General features: G+C 33.4%; 1 protein-coding gene and 1 pseudogene across 2 annotated transcripts; both read right to left on the bottom strand.

Annotated features, from left to right (window-relative positions):
• Positions 1-2,835: 2,835 nt before the first annotated feature.
• On the bottom strand, positions 2,836-7,536 carry LOC112028339 (L-ascorbate peroxidase, cytosolic). 2 transcript variants are annotated; one of them, XM_024061017.2, is made up of 10 exons: positions 7,436-7,536; positions 6,985-7,125; positions 5,976-6,150; positions 5,559-5,624; positions 4,268-4,316; positions 4,109-4,191; positions 3,870-3,949; positions 3,462-3,564; positions 3,298-3,356; positions 2,836-3,172 (listed from the first exon to the last, which is right to left on the bottom strand). In XM_024061017.2, exons 2-10 carry the CDS (start codon positions 7,101-7,103, stop codon positions 3,157-3,159), a joined length of 750 nt encoding a protein of 249 aa, XP_023916785.1. In that variant the 5' UTR covers positions 7,104-7,125; positions 7,436-7,536; the 3' UTR covers positions 2,836-3,156. The 2 variants fall into 2 exon arrangements, with proteins under 2 accessions (XP_023916785.1, XP_023916784.1); XM_024061016.2 differs by having other exon boundaries at positions 7,403-7,535.
• An 8,545-nt stretch (positions 7,537-16,081) lies between these two features.
• LOC112028338 (L-ascorbate peroxidase 2, cytosolic-like) lies at positions 16,082-20,055 on the bottom strand (annotated as a pseudogene).

Here is a 20,055-nt window from a genome sequence, read left to right as displayed (position 1 = left end):
TTGTTCAAATGTGAAAGGGAAAGACCCTGACTGTGATGCAGTCTCGAATTGACCAAGTTCACCATCAAGAATCACTTGATTAGCCATAGACACTTTGCCCTTTTGATTGTACCCTGGTGGAAATCCTACTAGTTTATAGCACTTTTCCATGAAATGACCAACTTTGCCATAGTGACTGCATACAGGTCTGCCTTTCCTTTTGTGTTCTTCCCAACTTGATTGAACCCTTGAGTCTTGACTGAAAGAGTAGTTGAATCAACTGAAGGACCTCCATTGAAACCTAAAGCCCTCTGCCTTTCCTCTTGTATCACCAAAGAAAAAGTCTTGTCAATTGAAGGATTTGGCTCTATCATCAGAATCTGAGTTCTGACCTGTGAATAGGATTTATTAAAGCCACTAAGGAATTGCATCAAGGAATCTTGATGATGAAAAGATCTGATCTTGTCATTCACACCACATTCACATTTACCACAAGAACAACATGGTAAAGGCCTAAAATTAAGCAATTGATCCCAAGAAGCTTGAAGAAGAGTGAAGAAAGTAGTTACTGTTGCATTTCCTTGCATAATTGTTGAAATCTGTTTCTGAAGCCGTGAAATCCGTGGACCATTAGCTTGTGAGAAACAATTCCTAAGTGAATTCCAAACCTCCATTGCAGTGTTTTTGTAAATCACACATGTAGTGATGTGAGGAGAGAGTGAATTTAAGATCCATGAAAAAATCATGGAATTGTTCTAGACAATCTTTTCCAGAGGAGTAATTGCCATGGAAACTGTTATGGAACCATCCACAAAACCTAGCTTGCTCTTCGCATCCAATGCCATTCGCATTGCCCTAGCCCAAGTAGGGTAATTGTCTTCTGTCAAGAGCTTAGTAACAAGAATTGCACCTGGTGACTCTCCATGATGCAAGAAAAATGGACTTCTCGGATCCTCCATTGGAGAAAGCTCAGGACAAGCATTGGATTGAGAAGAAGAAGATTGTGAAGTTTGATCTTGGTTTGCCATTGACAAAAGCACGAAGCTCTGATAACATATAAGAAAATGACAACAAACTAGGAAATAAACCAGAGAAAGAGAATGACAACAAACTAGAGAGAAAATCAAGATTGAAGGAAACTTTCATTCAATTGCATTAATTAAGAACTGAGAGTACAAGAGGTATACATACCAGAATTGCTACAAGACTAGATAACTAACTACTAACTAATTTAGGGATGACAATTTTTGCCCGACCCGTGGGTACCCGGCCTGGCCTGACCCTAATGGGTTGGGTTTTACTCGGTCCGATTAAGAATAGGGTTGGGTATGAGTTTAAAAAAAAAAAAACCAAATGTGGGTCTGAGTTGGGTCCAGGTTTTATCAAAAAAATTCAAAACTCGACCCGAAACCCAGCCCGAATAAAACCTAGTTTCCCTGAAATTTCAAAAATACCCCCTATATATATAGCTATAATCTAACCCTAAATCCCTCATTTCTTCAGCAGTAACTCACGCCTCCCTCAATCCTCACCCTCACTTTGACACTCCCTCAACTCAATCCCTCATTTCAGCTCATGCAGTCAGCCAGTCACACCTAGCCTCCTCACCCTCACTGCCTCACAAAAGCACACAGCCTCACAGCCTCTACTCACTCTCAGTCACTGCCTCATGCACACGGCCTCACTCACTCTTAGTCACTACCTCACGCACACGCCCTCACTCTCATCATGGGTGTGCTTACCGTTTGCTTACCGTGGGTTTGCCCGTTGTTTTCTCGCCATTGGTTTGCTATGGGTTTGCTCACCATGGGCCATGGGTTTACCCCTATGGGTTTGGCTTTACTCGCCGTGGGTCTGGGTTTGGGTTTAGCTCACGGTGGTGGAAACCATGGGTTGCTGTTTGTTTGTTTGTTTTGTTTTTTTTGGTGTTGAATGTTGAATGTTAATGGTGGATTGTGGGTTTTTGTGGGTTGATAATGGTGATTAAAGAATAGAAACTGGGTATTATAAGTCTCTTTGCATTATAATTCTCTTTTTTTTTTCCTTCCATTAGGGTTAATGGGGCCCAACGGGGCAGGTCTGGGCCTCAAATAAAAAACCCATTTGATAAATGAGCCGAGTTCGGATACTGGGTTTGGACTTGCGGGGTAGGTCCGGGTACGCAAAAACCCAGCCCGAATCCGACCCGTTGCCATTCCTAAACTAATTCCACATTATACGGATCTAATCACCTACAACCAATCAATACATTACACGTCCATATATATAGTTTCTAATTGGATCAATTGTAAACTACAGGTCGTATTAGTCATGACTGTCGTATATCAAGCCCAAATGCTAATCTTCCAAGGCTTTGTTCTAATGCTCTGCCTCTCTGCCTGAGCCAACTTCCTCAACTATACTTCATCTTCTTTAGCTTAAGCCACTTGCAACTTCCTTCTTCTTCTGTTTGTGATCTTTATAGTCAACATTATTTTGGCATCCTATGACATGTATCTCCCCTCCCAAAAAAAAAAAGGAATCCGAACCAAGTATGGCCAACCAAATTCATACCCACATACATCATTTGAAAATTGAAACCCCTTGAGCCAAAAAAGGAAGAAACCAAAAATTTCCATCTCTGCCTATTTGGTGAATTTTGAATCACAATCCTCCAGATATGTTCCTATTGACATTGACTTGCAAATTCACATACCACCAGACAGACTAGCGTAAAAGGAATTTTTGGGTGAAGCTAGTCAATATTCCAAACAAAATCAACGGATAAATGTATTGAACACAAGTTTTAAAGTCGTCCATACCGCCCAACTCTTCTACTACAATTACTATTTTCATCATCAGGGGAAAAAAAGCGAATTAAAGAAAGAGCAAGCTTTTCACCACATATTTTGATAGGCAACGTACAGCCATCACATAATATGCTATAATTGGGGTTGAAACTCATAATGGTCCCACCAATGAAACACACCAATGTTTTAACTGTTTTTGCACCAGTTATATACTTATATTACAGACATTAATAGCAATTTAATAGCATACATAGCCAGAAACTAAAGGTCCAAAGCACACAAAAATCCACGCTATAGAAGTTCATCCAGTCCAGAAAATTCACTAGAATGAACCAGCCTCCAGACTAGACACCAGACAGCAGCCACATTTCACTTCTCCAATTTTTATTCAGCATTCGGCAAATCTAAACATGTCATATAATGTTTGATAGTCAGATTGAGGAGAAAAGTTGGAGTAGATACTAAAGCATGTATTAGGCAGTTAGGCAGTTCAAGGAAACAAATATATACAAACATATTTCTCACTCACCCAAGCTCTGAGAGCTTCAAATGAGCTTCAGCATAATCGGCAAAGAAGGCATCCTCATCCTGAAGCAAAATTGACAGAAACCAGAAAGTTGAATTAGATAATCGTCAACGCTACATAATATGTTTGTAATAAATAAAACTGTAGGACAGGAGTGAGATGCTCACTGCAGCATATTTCTCAACAAGAGGACGGAAGACGGGATCCTCCAGAAGAGCCTTATCTGATGGCAGCTGGATTAGACCTTCTTTCTCTCCACTAAGGAGTTCCCTGGTTTAAATAAGATTCAAACCAATCAGTTGGTTGTGCATGTGTTTGGATGGGCTAATTTTCTTTTAGCTTATTGGCTCCCTAGCTGATGTTGGACTATTTAAAGCCTAACTTTTTAATAGGTACAACGGTACTTTTATAGTTTTATTTAGTTTCAGGAAAAAGCTAATCCAAAAGTACACTTAAGTAGAAGAATTAGCATATGCAAAGAATGAACAAGATGATACAAAAGAAAACAATGTACACAATCAACTTGACCAGAAGACATTAACTCAAGAAATCAACAAGAGAGAGAGATGTCTTACTTGAAGTAGGAGTTATCAAAAATAAGAGGGTTGCTGGTCCAGGGTCCCTCAAATCCAGAACGCTCCTTATGGCATCTACCCTGTAAAATGATTTCAAAAACATTTAGAACAACAATCACTACAATTCATGAATTGCTCAAAACCAAGTATCAGTAGAAAGTAGAAACATTCCATTATTGCAAAACCAGTAATAAATTATGAAAGGAGGTGACAAAAGAACTTCATATTTGTGAACATACCAAGGTGTGACCACCGGATAAAGCAACAATATCTTTATCACTGAGACCCATGTGGCCAAATACATCCCTCAGATGATCCGAACCTTGAATTACAACAAAAATTTAGATACCTGCAATGACCTAGCTATGGCTTGATTTTAAACAAATTAATTAACTGACCTTTGGTAGCATCAGGTAAGCGACCTTCTGGGGGTGGTTCAGTTTTGTCCTGAGAGAAACAAGTAACTTTTAGAATTTGACACATATACTGTTAATATGTCAGAATTAACTAATACAATCTATGGAGTCTAACAACATCACATAAACTACTAATTGATAGGGTTAATTTCAGGCATCTATATGTGCTCAACTAGGACTGTTCATACAATTTTAGATGCACAAAAGAATTTATACAAGGAATTTATCACCAAAGAAAAAGGGAAAACAAAAATAAAATCCACACTTCACATATATACAATAGCACAAAAAATGTATTATTATTTTATAATTTTTTATTTTCAAATTACCAGCTTATCGCTTGAATTTTAAACAAATTGTTAACATTCATGCCTTGTAATTAGTGCTGGATTGAACGTGAGCCGAGTTTAGAACATCATGAGATAGGTTGGCTTTATCCTTTTGATAAACCATAATTCGCCAAGTGTTATCATATTACCCTACTGACGTAGAGCAGCATGCAGTATCTACTGAAGTAAACAGAGACAAGAAAAAATACAACCTAGGCTCAATTCCAAACTAAACTTAAGATGTTTGAAAAACTACAAAACTTGTTCAGTTATAACTTACGATATATAAGTTGAACCAACAATAATATATCCAGTTTGTAGACATAGGTTACAACCAATTGCTGTGAGAATATATATGTGAAAATGCCAAATTTAAAACTACCTTTTTGGTGCGAATATGCATTTAAATACACCAAAATTTTAAAACTCATTTTGGGGAGGAAAGACACTTGAAAAAACTAAATTTAAAATAGCATTTTCAATGAGAAAATATTTAATATGATTTTGAACTAGTTTTCTGAACAAATATTTTACCAAGAAAAAAAATTAAAATCAATTATATTGTTCTTAGCTTGCTCGGTTTTATGACAAGCCAATTCACTCTTAAGAATCAGTTTGATCACTATATATTCTTTAGTAGATGTAGATCACAAAATACACCCCCTCCCTTCCATGCATTGAATCGTTGCTCAACTCTCAAATAATCCCTTAAATGGCACACTGCTCTTCTCAAGAACAGCCAGTCATTTTGTTCCTTAATTGTCCTCGTGTGCAATTGTCTCACTTCACCCAATCAAATGTGTCACAGATTACCGCCAGTGTCTTTTCTACTCTATTGAGATCCTCATTCACATTAACAACTAAAACACTCTTTCAATCCAACCATGTACACAGTTGGATGTGAAGCAATAATGATCCTGTTGAGAATATTGAGATTCACTAACCGGTCTCCCAGGATGGAAAGGAATTTCAGGCCCTCCTGTAATTTCAACAGCAACAACTCCAGCCAACTACAAGCAAACACGAATCAAAGGCAATTAACAACTTTAAATCCAAAAAGTGAAAAATAAAAAATAAAAAATAAAAGCAAATTATATAAGTTTTTTTTTTTTTTAACAAAATAAAGAAGTAATGTCCCAATTTTTTGTTAAGAGTATTCAATTTTTTGTCCATGAGATACTCAAAAGCTCCCATTGACCAATAGTACCATGAATTGAAATCTTTAAATTTATGTCACATCCCAGATCAATGAACTCACAACCGAGTAACCCTTGCCACTTGGGGAAATTAATCAATTAACTAGTAGGTAGTTTGATTGTATGGTACTAGTATTTAATTTAGCTGGCTAGCATGGTACCTACCTGGTAGAAGTCTGCATAAGACAAAATGGGAAACTGCTCCTTGATGGGCTCAAGAAGCCTAATGGCAATATCCAGACCATTGTTTGCTCCGTGAGCAAGCTCCGCTGAGTGCCTTATAGTCCCAAACGGTCCTCCTGTCTTCGTCTTCACATCAAAGGTACCAGCCGAATGCCATCTACAACACCCAACGATCATGTATAAACTCTGTTATTCTAAGATAATCATGTATCTTTTTCTTTTCTTTTTTCATTGAGTTTCAATCTATGACGCCTCCTTTTGATAATTACACATTTTATCATCAGAAACTTTACTGGTTAAATTATCTGATAATCATGTTTCGGGGTAATCATGTATCCCAAATTCTGATATATAGGATGAACATATGCATAGTTAAAAACTATATAGAATCCTCTCATAAAATATATATAATCCAACAACAATATTCAAACAAAATATAGGTAATATTTGTTGCACACAAACTATTTTATATAGTTTTACGCACATTCCGAAAGATGACGAAAACTATATCTTAAAGAGAGATCCTATATTCACAATATTTTTTCAGCAAATTATAAATAACAAGTTCTAGTTGTTATTAATGAGTAAAAAAGTAATTTAAGTTGGGTGTTCAAATGAGAATCAGTAATAACTTATCGCATATCGCCTATGATTTTTTTTTTTTTTTCCCTGTGAAAATGTCTTAAAGACGTGGCACTTTTTTAACTCAAAGTCATGATTTCCAACATAAAAATCATGAATTCAAGTTACAGTTTCAATTTTTTTTTTTTTTTTTTTGGGGATTGTGTATAAAACACAGCCCTTTAAATATATTGTAAAAGAGTTACACATATATATTTTCCAGTTTTCCTCAGATCATTCTGTCTTATCCACTTTAAATATTTAATTTTTTTCCTAAAAAAAATTTAACTTTTTAACAAACTAAAAACTAAAAAGTCAAAATTAAGAAACTCATTAAAAATTAGAGAGATAGATAGAGAGAGTCGCTTACGCCAATCGGAGCATGATAGGAGCACATTTTTTCTCGGCGATGAGTCCTCTGAGCTTCTTCTTGCATTTCTCCACTGCCTTCTGGTACTCCTCGCTCACTGTTGGGTAATTCTTTCCCATGGAGACGATCTTCTTCTATATTCTGACTCAACAAAATCAAACCACACATATCATCGATCAGACTACAACTACAAACAAATAATTCAATCCACTTCTCCGTCCTCAGAAAAAGTAATAGAAAAACAAACAAGAGAAACTAACTCCATCATTCAAGTTCTAAGCCTATAGACTACACTTTGAACTTTCCTGCATTTTCTCGGCAACCAAACTAGACGATCGGATCATAAAATCGCATTCAGAGAATAAACTTTGCTAAAAAGTTAAAAAAAAAAAAAAAAGAAAAGAAAAAAGATACAGACCTTAAATCACGCTATTTTTTTTTTTTTGGAGACCTTTGATCACGCTAATTAAGACTGGAAAAGCTGAGCTGAGAGTAGATGAGACTAGAGAGTAGAGGCAGACACTGAGCTGATATATATATATATATATATATATAGGAGTCGTAATTGGACAACGGGATCAAAGAAGGTTCTGGCGTTCGTTTTTTCGGCCGTTGGATTTTTTTTTTTTTTTTTTTAAATCGTCGTGTGGGGGATAGGCTGCGTGCTGAACGTACGGCTAGGATCATGCTTCGCGGATAATGTGTGTGGTTGGTGCGTTTTTTTGAGAGATGGGAAAGATTGTAATCGGACTGCCAATTGCGCGCAGCCACGTGTAGTTTGGGGTTTGGCTGGTGTTACCGCGTGAAATGAATTGATTGTTGTTTAACGCGTTAGCGGTGTCACAGTCCCAAAGTCCGAAGAATATAATAGCATAGTAGCGTACAGCAGGTGGCCAAGTTTCAACCTTTCAGGCCGTTTGTTAACATTGTGATTCAGTTTTCAGTTACGTGAAAATAGGCGTTTGTGTATTATAAAAATACATGTTATTATTGTTTAAACAACAATGTCAAACAGTCTGGTTTGTGAACTTCCGGTAGCTAATTGTGTGTTGGCTACTTCTTATATTTTATCTTATTTTTAACACGTCTAAAGAATAATAAATGAGTTTTTTACAAGTTAGGAGTACGAAGTCTCGCCCGAAAGTAGATAAGTTCTATTATGGTCATATCCAAGTAGGGAAACATCCTCGGTGCCACTTATATTTTTTATTTACCAAAAACAAAGAACAGCAATTTTTCGAAACAACCTGTGTATAATTCATTCTATGAATCTATGGGCCTTTAATCCCTAGTCATGTATTTGAAGTTGTTTTTACTTGTCAATGGGCCGGGTAACTTTGTGTCTCTTCTGTTGCTTCTTTCTTACGTATAATTTGTGCTCAATGTCAACGATATGTTTCAAAACATAGTCATTTAAGCTTTTATTTATTTATTGGATGAAGTGCTTTTGTTAGGGCTTTTCAAACTATCGAAACAATTACGTAACCCGATTGGAAGGCCGAAGGCATATGCATTTTCAACCAATTATTTAGTTGATGGCAAGTTTAAATTTTTTTTATTATAAAAACAACGTCAATTATGAATTATGTCCAAGAGTTAGTTTTAAAGAAACTACAGGCATTAACTTGGGTAGTCGCCTTTTAATACTTATATTTTATATGTGATTTATTCTTATTGGTTGCATGTAATTTTATCCTCCCACGTGGATGATTTTCATGTGTCTCAAATGTTAACTTATATAATAAATCTATCTCTCTCTCTCTCTCTCTCTCTCTCTCTCTCTCTCTCTCCCCCCCCCTTTTTTAAGTGAGTCCAAATCTTCTGTTTCATCAATTGTGCTCCACTTTATGTTCCACCAATAAAACTTGGACAACTAACATTTCTCATTAAATGAAATAAATCTGACTTTAATGAGAAAGACTAGTTGTCTCATTTAATGAAAAATGTTAGCTATCCAAATTTTATTGGTGGAGCATGAAGTGAAATACAATTGATGAGACAGAGGATTTGGACTCTTTTTAAGTTTTCCCTCTCTTCCCAAACTGTTTGTGTTAGAGACACACTCACCAAAGCGCTGTCATGAACACCAAGTTCATTGTCAACATTCTTATTGCATGCAATCTCAAAGGGTTTTAATAATTAAAATAGTGTTAAAATCTCTTTGAATTGCGGGGAAGAAAAGTTATTCTCAATATTATCTTGATTCTATTGTTTTGGTCCTTGTAAATTTGATTTATTGCTTTGTGGTTGACCCACAAATTACAAAATGTATATTGGTATTGAATTTTCACACCCTTCCTATTCTCTTTGTTTTGTAGTGGACTCAACTGAGTTGTGCATGAAGGGTGTGTGGAAAATTTTGGGGTTGTAGCAAATCTCCACAAGGTAGAATGGTTTTCCCCTTCATTAGACATTGTGTTTTAACTTTTAAGTGGATTTGTTGTTTCATGCATTTTCAAACTAGTGGATTACAAGGCATCAGTAATTTCATTTGACCAATCACTCAAACGCTAGTAGTCAATTTTTCCTGATTCAATAGTTGATATCTAGCCCAAAATCCTTTAACTGACATATTCAATTTAAGTAGTGAGTTTCATATGCAACCCGATCTAAATTGACCTATGAACATTTACATCTTGCTTGATTCTTTTGTCTTTGAATGGTTTTACTATGTAAAGTTATTATTATCGTAGTGCAACTTGGATCAAACTGACCTATTAAAGCCCATAGTTTTGGGTATAATGTTGTAATCCCCCTCTAGTTTCATTATATCAAGCTAATTTGTAGTATTCTTCTTCTTCTTCTTTTTTTGGGGGGAGAGGGGGGTTGTTAGACATGGTTTATATTGTGCCTCCTCCTTTGATCCTGTTCAAACCAAAAATGAAAAATGAAAGTTTTTTGTGCTACCCAAGTCCAAAATAAAGAAAAATGAATATGACCTCAAAATACACATCTTGAGTCTTTGACCTTTTTTAATTTTTAATTTCTATAAATAAGTATCATTGCATTATTAAGAACCAGAAGGGACAAAACGATGGTGAGCTTCTCCAATCTAAATCCCATACACATAAATAAGAAGGAGGTATAGAAAATATGAGGATAGTTCCTTCCTAATTACACTAAAAAAAAAAAATCTTTGTTTTATTTTTTAAGAGGGAGGGATAACTATCATTGCATTAGTTTGAATAACTATCATTGCATTAGTATATATTCCATTATCCGCTGTTTATCTAGTAACTCAGGCTAATGGTGATAGACTTAAAATTAATCATAAATTAACAAAGACATACATATATAACAATGGAATTAAATTTAGAACACATTTCTTTTTAACAGATAAGCTATCCTCTAAGGTTATCTTAGGAAATCCATTTTTGGCTTTGCTTTACCATTTTTCTACAATAGATAATGGAATATATACTAATATATTTGAAACATAAATATTCTTTAAGTTCATCTTACCCCCAATCCCAAAAAACATACACTTATTAAAAGAGATCTCTATTTTTAAAGATACGTGTAATGACGAAATTGAGCCACAGATGATGTGAATATTACTGTAAACTCAAAAGTAGATAATGTCATAAACTATACCCAGCAGTAATAATATTACTCTCAGTACATATATATATATATATATATATCCTCTTCAAAAGAAATTTTTTCTCTCTTTAAAAATTTATTTTTAGAAAGATTTTTAACAAAGTCTTTCTCAGATAGTCAAATGATTTTTAACAAAGTCCTTCTCAGACAGTCTCAAAGGAATATGAGTCCCTCTCAGACAGCTAAAAACTTTTTTGAAAGAATCTCTTTAGTGGCATTCAAGCTACACTGAAGCTACACCGTTCAAAATTTCACTTTTGTTTCGATTTTTTTTTTTCTTTTCTTTTGGTATTAGCATTTTATGTTCCCACATTGTATGCCAGAAGTCCAAACGTGGAGCTGCATTTTGGGCAAGGTTTCTTGAACCCAATTATTCATTAGGAAGCCCATCTAGAGATCTCGCCCAAGCATGACTCATTTTGGTCCAAGATCTTGATCGCCTAATGACGAATTAGATCCACAAGAATAAGATAATACAGCCCACTCCAAGCTCAATAATCACCCAATCATTTTGAACATCAAAAACATGCTACAGTATGGTCAGCAAACCATGTACTTAAAAATCCAAAATTTTCTATCAAAAAATAAAAAAGAATTCCAAACTAATGCAATGATGGTTATCCCTCCCTCTTAAAAAATAAAACAAAGCAATTTTTTTTGGGTGTAATTAGGAAGGAACTATCCTCATATTTTCTATCCCTCCCTCTTGTTTATGTGTAAGGGATTTAGATTGGAGAAGCTCACCATCATTTTGTCCCTTCTGGTTCTTAGTAATGCAATGATACTTATTTATAAAAATTAAAAATTAAAGAAGGTCAAAGACTCAAGATGTGTATTTCGGGGTCATATTCATTTTTCTTTATTTTGGACTTGGGTAGCACAAAAAACTTCCATTTTTCCTTTTTGGTTTGAACATGATCAAAGGAGGAGGCACAATATAAACCATGAAACTAGAGGGGGATTACAACATTATAAAGAATAATATAGTGCTATGCACATAGTACTGGAAAAAGATGATATGATAGATATAGAAAGAGAAAAAGGTATAATAAAGAAATGAATAGTAAGAAAAGAGATAGAAATAATAGAAAGACAAGATAATAATAGTTCTATGGAAGCAATATGGACAAACTTAGACGTAATAGATATAGAAAGAGAAAAAAGGTATAATAATGAAAGAAATTGAAAAAGAAAGACAAAAAGACAATGGAGACATAATAGTCCAAAAGAAAATGATAGACTAAAGAAAGAAATTGATAAGAAACTAAAATCAATTAAAAGATCTATGACAGACACACAAGATAATAGTTTAACAAAATTAACTAAAAAGATAGAAACTTTAAATTCACCCTTAGAAAGAAGAAATATAAATAGTGATATAGAAAAAGATATAATAGTATTAGATATTACTGAATTATCAGATAATGAAAGAATTGATAAAAATAGCATATATACTATTTGTCATAAATGTAAAGAATATGGACATACTAAAAAACAATGTGAAAAACATAATAAAATTGTTAAACAAATCAGTAAATTAGATTTTGAGAAATATATCATAAATGAATTAATGGAAATATTTAATGTTAAACAAAAAGAAATAGATTAAATTAAAAAAATAATTAAAATCAACCAACCCACATAAAATTAATAAAAGAAAAGGGAAATAGAAAAAGATAATAATAAAACTAATAGACAACCTACCTAACCACCTGAAAGACAAAAAAGACTATTTACTTAACTTGAAAGATTCTATAGACATACCTTGTAATCTTTTATTTTCAAAAGATAGATTTTATTTTGTAATTTTGTAACTTTTCAGACATATTTTATTTTGTAATCCTGTAGCTCCAAGACAAGAGTTTATTTTCAAGATATTATCAAAGATAGAAGTATTTATTCAAGTAAGATTTTACTAGTTTTTGTTTTCATATTCCATACTCCATTTTAACTTATTTTGAATATATCTATTTTGTTATTTTCTTCTCTATTATGTATTTTATCATTGTTTATGCTTCTATATTACTGTTGTGCTCTATCCTGGGGTGGTAAATGGTATTAGAGCCATGGATGGTAGATGTATGAGTTTTATTTTTTTACAATTAAGAAGTTACTAGGAACAATTTATTACTAGACAGCCACTACTTGCTCCTTGGTAGCGTTGGTCAGCCTCAGATACTCGTTGGCAAATTATAGAATCGCGTTGGTCAACCCATTTTGTTAGCCGATGGACAGGCATTGTTTGGATGGTCCCACAATGAAGTTTCCCAAGGAGGTGGTCGTGATAGCAAGGATACCAGTGGTTAGTAATAAGTTCCGCTAGTAATTATTAATTGTTTAGAAATAGAATGAATATGTTTTGTAGCTCATCATCTGTTGCTAGTTCTCACTTAGGTCAGGCACACACTAATAAGAATATGGATAATGAAAGAATAGTTAATTCTGTAGAATATAGCATGAAAGATATAGACAAAAATTTGTTAGAATTGAATAAATGGAATATACCGACAGAAAAACTTGATAAAATCTACCAACAAACTTCATTTTCTAAGTTATTATTCTTAACAGATTATACTATAAAAACTATTGAAAGAACTTACTCTTTATATAATGAATATGAAACAATCCAGAACTTACTCTTTATATAATGAATATGAAACAATCCAATTATTTTCGACAGACTCAATAAACTGACATAAAGAAAAATATGCTTTTGTACATATTGGCTTAGTTCAGGTGGCTGTAAAACCATTAACAAGAGAAGCTTTAAATACAAGTATTCTACTTTGTTTAAGAGATGACAGACATCTAAGATTTAATGACTCACTCTTAGGAATGATGGAAACAAGTTCACATAATGGACCGATATACTTTAATTTTTATCCGAATTTTGCTTTAAGTTTATCAAACAAAAATATAATAAATGCTTTAATTTTGAATATAAAAACAAATGGGTATTATCTGAAAGAAGGTTTAGAACCTTTAGCTATTGTTTATAGAATTTATTATAAATTAGTGAATACCACTCTTGACCCTCAAGCCATGATAACCTCTCCCAAAGGACATACTCTCCTCCTTCAAGCCTCAACCCCAAACAATAGACTTCGCGTACCCCAATAGATACAATGGACAGACATAAACCTTCCTGAACGATGGCAACTAGATGCCATTGCTTCCCCACCAAAGATAGAAAACACAGAACCTAATTTTATAGCCCAAAATATAGATGGTACAATTATTATTTCTTTTCACAATGATAAACAAACCAACAAACTAATTAGAGCTAGTAGTTCTTAAAGGAGAAAAACCCATATGATGTTTACCCCAAGAAGCTCCTTCTCCTCTAGATCATCTTTTTCAAATTCTAGGCCTCTACCTCCTCAAACCCTTCCCCCAGCCATACACCTTCCTCCAATAAACACTAGAAGGACCCCAATCCTGACAAAAACAACTTATTACCCAACAGAAACCACACAACCAACCCCCAATGTTCACCAACCCCTTTATGAGTCTCAACCTCAACCTGATTCTCCTACACAAACAAACATTTTAGGACCGATAGATCATGATAGACATATTAATGTTTTATCTAAAGAATTTTTTTTAGATAAAGAATTATTAAACCATGACTATCTAAAACCTGAAAACCCTAATAGAAAAAACCACTTTTTTGAAGATTATAATGAACAAGAAAGAAATAATTTAAAAAATAAATATTATGAAATGGTGACAGACTTACAAACACACTTTAGTTTCGTTAACTTTTTAGATTATCATAATAACAAGATAAGTGTGATAGAAAAAACTTTATCATGGACATTGACAGAAAATCATGAAAATGTACCAAACTTATCCGCTCTTTGAATCAGTCATATTGAATCAAAGTGGAACTCAAGTATTGGCCACTCCTATTAAAAGACCTAGTCTAAGTGATTATCATAAGAAACATGATAATATAATTCAACAAAACAATTATACTAATGTCTATTTAAAATCAATTGGTCAAAAGCTTCAAGACATAGAAGATAGAATAACACCCTCTTCCATCTCCATAAAAAAGGAAAATGAATCTAATACCCCTTTATCATGAAATACCCCCTCACCTTAGATCACCCTTAAAGAAACCCATGACAGATCAAACAAATAATTTACTTGATGAAATAGCCAAAAAGCTAGATTTAATAAAATTGGAATCACAAAAAGAAATGGAATCACTAAAAAACAAAGAAATAAGATTAAATACAATAAAGAAAATTGAGTCTTCAGAGAATGAAGAATCAAAAGACGAAAATCAACTGATAGATTTGACAGATTCATCAGACATTGATAAATTAGAATCACAATTTACAGGCAAATTATGAGTTAATAAATTGACTTTAGGATCTTCATCGCAAGACCGTAAAAAAGGAAAAATTGATGACATATATCCCAGTAAGAATTGGTATACTAAACCTACTCCCCCTGATTTACAATTTGAAGAAAGACATACTTTTGTTAATTCATCTTATTCACCAGATTTAATATATGAATGGAATATAGATGGAATGTCAGAATATGAAATAATAAATATTTTACACGGAATGACTTTGCTCACCAATGTCTATAAAAATAAGGGAAAATTAGATCAACAAATAGCTCACTTAATTGTTACTAGTTTTACTGGCCAATTGAAAGGCTAGTGGGACCACTATTTAAGTAATGATGACAGACATAAAATACTAACAGCCATTAAAAGAGAAACTAATGGACGTGTAATAATGACAGATAATCACCCCTCACAAGATGCAATTTATACTATAATTTTCACCATAACTAAACATTTTGTTGGAGACCCTAATCAATATAAAGAAAGTGCTTTAGATGTTTTAATTAATTTAAGATGTCCACAACTTTCTGATTTTAGATGGTATAAAGATGTCTTATTTCAAAAGTTTTAAATAGAAAGGATTGTCAACAATCTTATTGGAAAGAAAAATTTATTGCCGGTTTACCTTACTTTTTTGCTCAAAAAGTTAGACTTGACATAGCTAATAATGACGGAACTATAGACTATCCTAATTTGACTTAAGGTGACATAATATCCTCAATCAATAAAACAGGTCTATGGCTATCTATTTTTTTTTCTCTATTATCTATTTTATCATTGTTTATGCTTCTATATTAGTGCTGTGAGCTGTATTATCTTATTCTTGTGGATCTAATTCGTCATTAGGCTATCAAGATCTTGGACCAAAATAAGTCATGCTTGGGCGAGACCTCTAGATGGGCTTCCTAATGAATAATTGGGTTCAAGAAACCCTGCCCAAAATGCAGCTCCACGTTTGGACTTCTGGCGTACAATGTGGGAACACAAAATGCTAATACCAAAAGGAAAAAAAAAAAAAAAAAAAAAAACCTAAAATGCTAATACCAAAAGGAAAAAAAAAAAAAAAAAAACAAACCGAAACAAAAGTCTTTCACTTCAGTAACAAGGCCTAAACATGGATGGTACATTTTATTGTCTTTTTTTGGGAGGGAGGGAGGGAGGGAGGGTTGCGATTTTCGAATAGCCATTCCACGTTTATATCACATGGCTTTCTTTGCATTTAATGAATCAGCCTCTCAATCATTTATTCAGCATCGGCAAACCTAAACATGTCATATAATGTTTGATAGTCAGATTGAGGAGAAAACTTTGAGGAGATACTTAACCATGTATTAGGCAGTTCAAGGAATGCAAACATGTTTCTCAGTCACCCAAGCTCTGAGAGCTTCAAATGAGCATCAGCATAATCAGCAAAGAAGGCATCCTCATCCTGAAGCAAAATTGACAGAAACCAGAAAGTTGAATTACAAAATTGTCAACCCTACTTAACATGTTTGTAATAAATAAACTGCAGGACAGGGGTAAGATACTCACTGCAGCATATTTCTCAACAAGAGGACGGAAGATGGGATCCTCCAGAAGAGCCTTATCAGATGGCAGCTGGATTAGACCTTCTTTCTCTCCACTAAGGAGTTCCCTGTTTTAAATAAGATTCAAACCCATCAGTTGGAGGTGGTACCCCATGTGAGAGGAAGGATATATGCACGCGATGCATCATATATTTTCTCCATCAGCAGATTGCGCGTGTTTGAATTGCCTGTTTTTCTTTTAGATTATAAGTGCAATTGTACTTTTACTTCGGCAAAAAGCTAATCCAAACATACACTTAAGTAGTAAGCATACGCAAAGAACAAATGAAAGAATGATACAAAAGAAAACAATGCATTATGGATATACAATCAACTTGACCAGAAGACATTAACTCAAGAAATCAACAAGAGAGATGTCTTACTTGAAGTAGGAGTTATCGAAAATAAGAGGGTTGGCGGTCCAGGGTCCCTTAAATCCAGAACGCTCCTAATGGCATCTTCCCTGTAAAATGATTCCAAAAACATTTAGAACAATTCAACAATCATTACAATTCATGAATTGCTCAAAACTAGGTATCAGTAGAAACATTTAATTATAGCAAAACCAGTGATAAATTATGAAAGAAGGTAGCAAAAGAACTTCATATTTGTGAGCATACCAAGGTGTGACCACCAGATAAAGCAACTATATCTTTATCACTGAGACCCATGTGGCCAAATACATCCCTCAGATGATCCGAACCTTGAGTTCAAACAAAAGATTAGTTAAATTATTCGATAAGTAATTAGATACCTGTGATGATCTGGCTATAGCTTGATTTTAAACAAATTAATACTGACCTTTGGTAGCATTAGGCATACGACCTTCTGGGGGTAGTTCAGTTTTGTCCTGAGCGAAACAAATACTTCTTAGAATTGAACATATATACTTCTAATACGACAGAATTAAATAATATAATCTATAGAGTCTAACAACATCAAATAAACTACTAGATGACAAAGTAATTTCAGGCATCTAAATGTGCTCAACTAGAACTGTTCATACAATTTTAGATAAACACAAGAATTTATACATGGAATTGATCACAAAACAAGAGAAAAAACGAAAAAAACAAAAATCCATAATTTGCATATACACGATAGCACTAAAAATGTATTATTATGTTATGATTTCAATTTTCAAATTACCAGCTTATTGCTTGAATTTTGAACAAATTGTTAACATTCATGTCTTCTAACTAGTGCCGGATTGTTCACCCACCAATTAGGAACGTGAGCTGAGTTTAGAACCTTTTTTTTTTTTTGCTAAACAAGTTTAGAACATTATTAGATAGGAAGGAGAGAGAGGTAATAATAATATAAAAAGGATTTAACATTATGCCATCAGTCAATCAAAGGGATTATAAATTTATAGGGTATGTACAACAAATGTACAATATACCAATTCATAACATTAATCAAAAAACTAGTTTCATTACAAGAGTCTTGTAATTTAATGGCATTACCTATCTCTTCTATGCATGAGAGTTGGATTTGAATCCCAGCTCCCCATTTGTTGTAAGGGGAAAAAAATCATTACAAGCAAAAGCTTAATTATAGATTAAGTCCAAGACATGCAGCTAAACTTAAAAATTAAGAACATGAAAAGATTACCAATATATATAATTTGTGACACATGAAGATCAACAATTTCTCGACCAAAACCAATGCATGTAATCAGTAATATGGAAAGCAAAGCATTGAGAAAATGAGGTTCACTAACCGGCCTCCCAGGATGGAAAGGAATCTCAGGCCCTCCCGTAATTTCAACAGCAACAACTCCGGCCAACTACAACGCAAAAATGAATCAAAGTCTATTTTAACAATTTCAAATCCAAAAAGTGAATTGTATTATTGTACCAGTACTAGTGTTTTACAAGTACCATAGTATTGCACCTACCTGGTAGAAGTCTGCATAAGACAAAATGGGAAAATGCTCCTTGATGGCCATCTCCAGACCATTGTTTGCTCCGGGTGCCTTATAGTCCCAAACGGTCCTCCCGTCTTCGTCTTCACATCGAAGGTACCAGCCGAATGCCATCTGCAACACCAATAAACAGCTACTTGAACGTGTTAATTATTGTTGCATATGTTGAATTACACACTACGTACCATGCATACACATTTCAATTGAAATCCTGTATATAACTATCAAAACTCTAATGTTCATACTAATATAATCATGGCTAAATTCGAATATATTTACTATTAAAATTTTTTAAACTATTCATTTGGTAAAATATTAAAAAACAACACACACTACAATTTGAACATTTAAGAATTTATGTAGTTCTTAATTTTTTTTTATATGATATTTTCTAACTATGATGAGCATATGCAAAGTTACAAACCATATATATATAAAATCCAAAGACTAGTTTCTAACAAAATATTAGTCCAGTCAAGTTTATAAAGTAAAAGAGTTAACACTTTTTTTTTAAGAAGAAAGAACTTACAACTCTTTAAGTTATATCTTTCAATTTTTTTTTTATATGATATTTTCTAACTATGATGAGCATATGCAAAGTTACAAACCATATATATATAAAATCCAAAGACTAGTTTCTAACAAAATATTAGTCCAGTCAAGTTTATAAAGTAAAAGAGTTAACACTTTTTTTTTAAGAAGAAAGAACTTACAACTCTTTAAGTTATATCTTTCAATATAATCTTAAATATATATTTTCCTTCATACAATTTGTTTCATCTACTTCAAATATATACTTAACTTTTTTTTAAAAAAAAAGGCATAATAAGAAACTCATAAATCTATATATATATATATATCTATAATTTAAGCATTTGACTTTTTATTTTATCTTAAACTTCTTCCATTGTTGCCATGTAACCTTTTGAGGACATTTTGTACATGTTATTATTTTAAATATATGCTTTTAACTATTTTTTTTAAGAAGAAAATATATGCTTATAACTAAATTTAAATTCTTCTATATGTTTAAACTCTTCATTAGAATCTAACCATATTATATTTTCTTTATGTATATGTGTGTATATTTAGAGAGAGAGCGTCTTACGCCACACGAAGAATGATAGGAGCACAGTGTTTCTCCGCGACGTGTCCCTGAGCTTCCTCTTACATTTCTCGACTGCCTTCTGGTATTCCTCGCTCACTGTTGCGTAGCTCTTCCCCATGATTATTGTCAACGATCAAAATCTTCTTCTATATTCGGACCAAACCAAGTCAAACCATACATATATCAGACTACAAGAGAAAAGTAAAAGAGCATGCAAAACAAGAGAAGCCAAATTATTCAAGTTCTGTATATATGTATTGATTGTTACTAGCTACCAGTGTATTAAGTACGTCTGTACGTATATATTGACTTATACTTCGAACCAATAACTATGTAATCTGAATTTTCTCTGCAACCAAACTACTAGACAATCGGATCACATAAATCGCATCAAGAATGATTACTTTGCTAAAGTTGAATTAACAGATGCAGACCTTTGATCACGCAAGGATAATGCTAAGACTGTAATGTCACAAAAAGCTTGAGTAGAGAGACTAGG

This window comes from Quercus suber, unplaced genomic scaffold (assembly GCF_002906115.3).
Source record: "Quercus suber isolate HL8 unplaced genomic scaffold, Cork oak 2.0 scaffold_394, whole genome shotgun sequence".
Classification (NCBI taxonomy): Eukaryota; Viridiplantae; Streptophyta; class Magnoliopsida; order Fagales; family Fagaceae; genus Quercus; species Quercus suber.
Note: the sequence above shows the minus strand (reverse complement) of the source record. Positions and strands in the feature narration are given on the sequence as shown.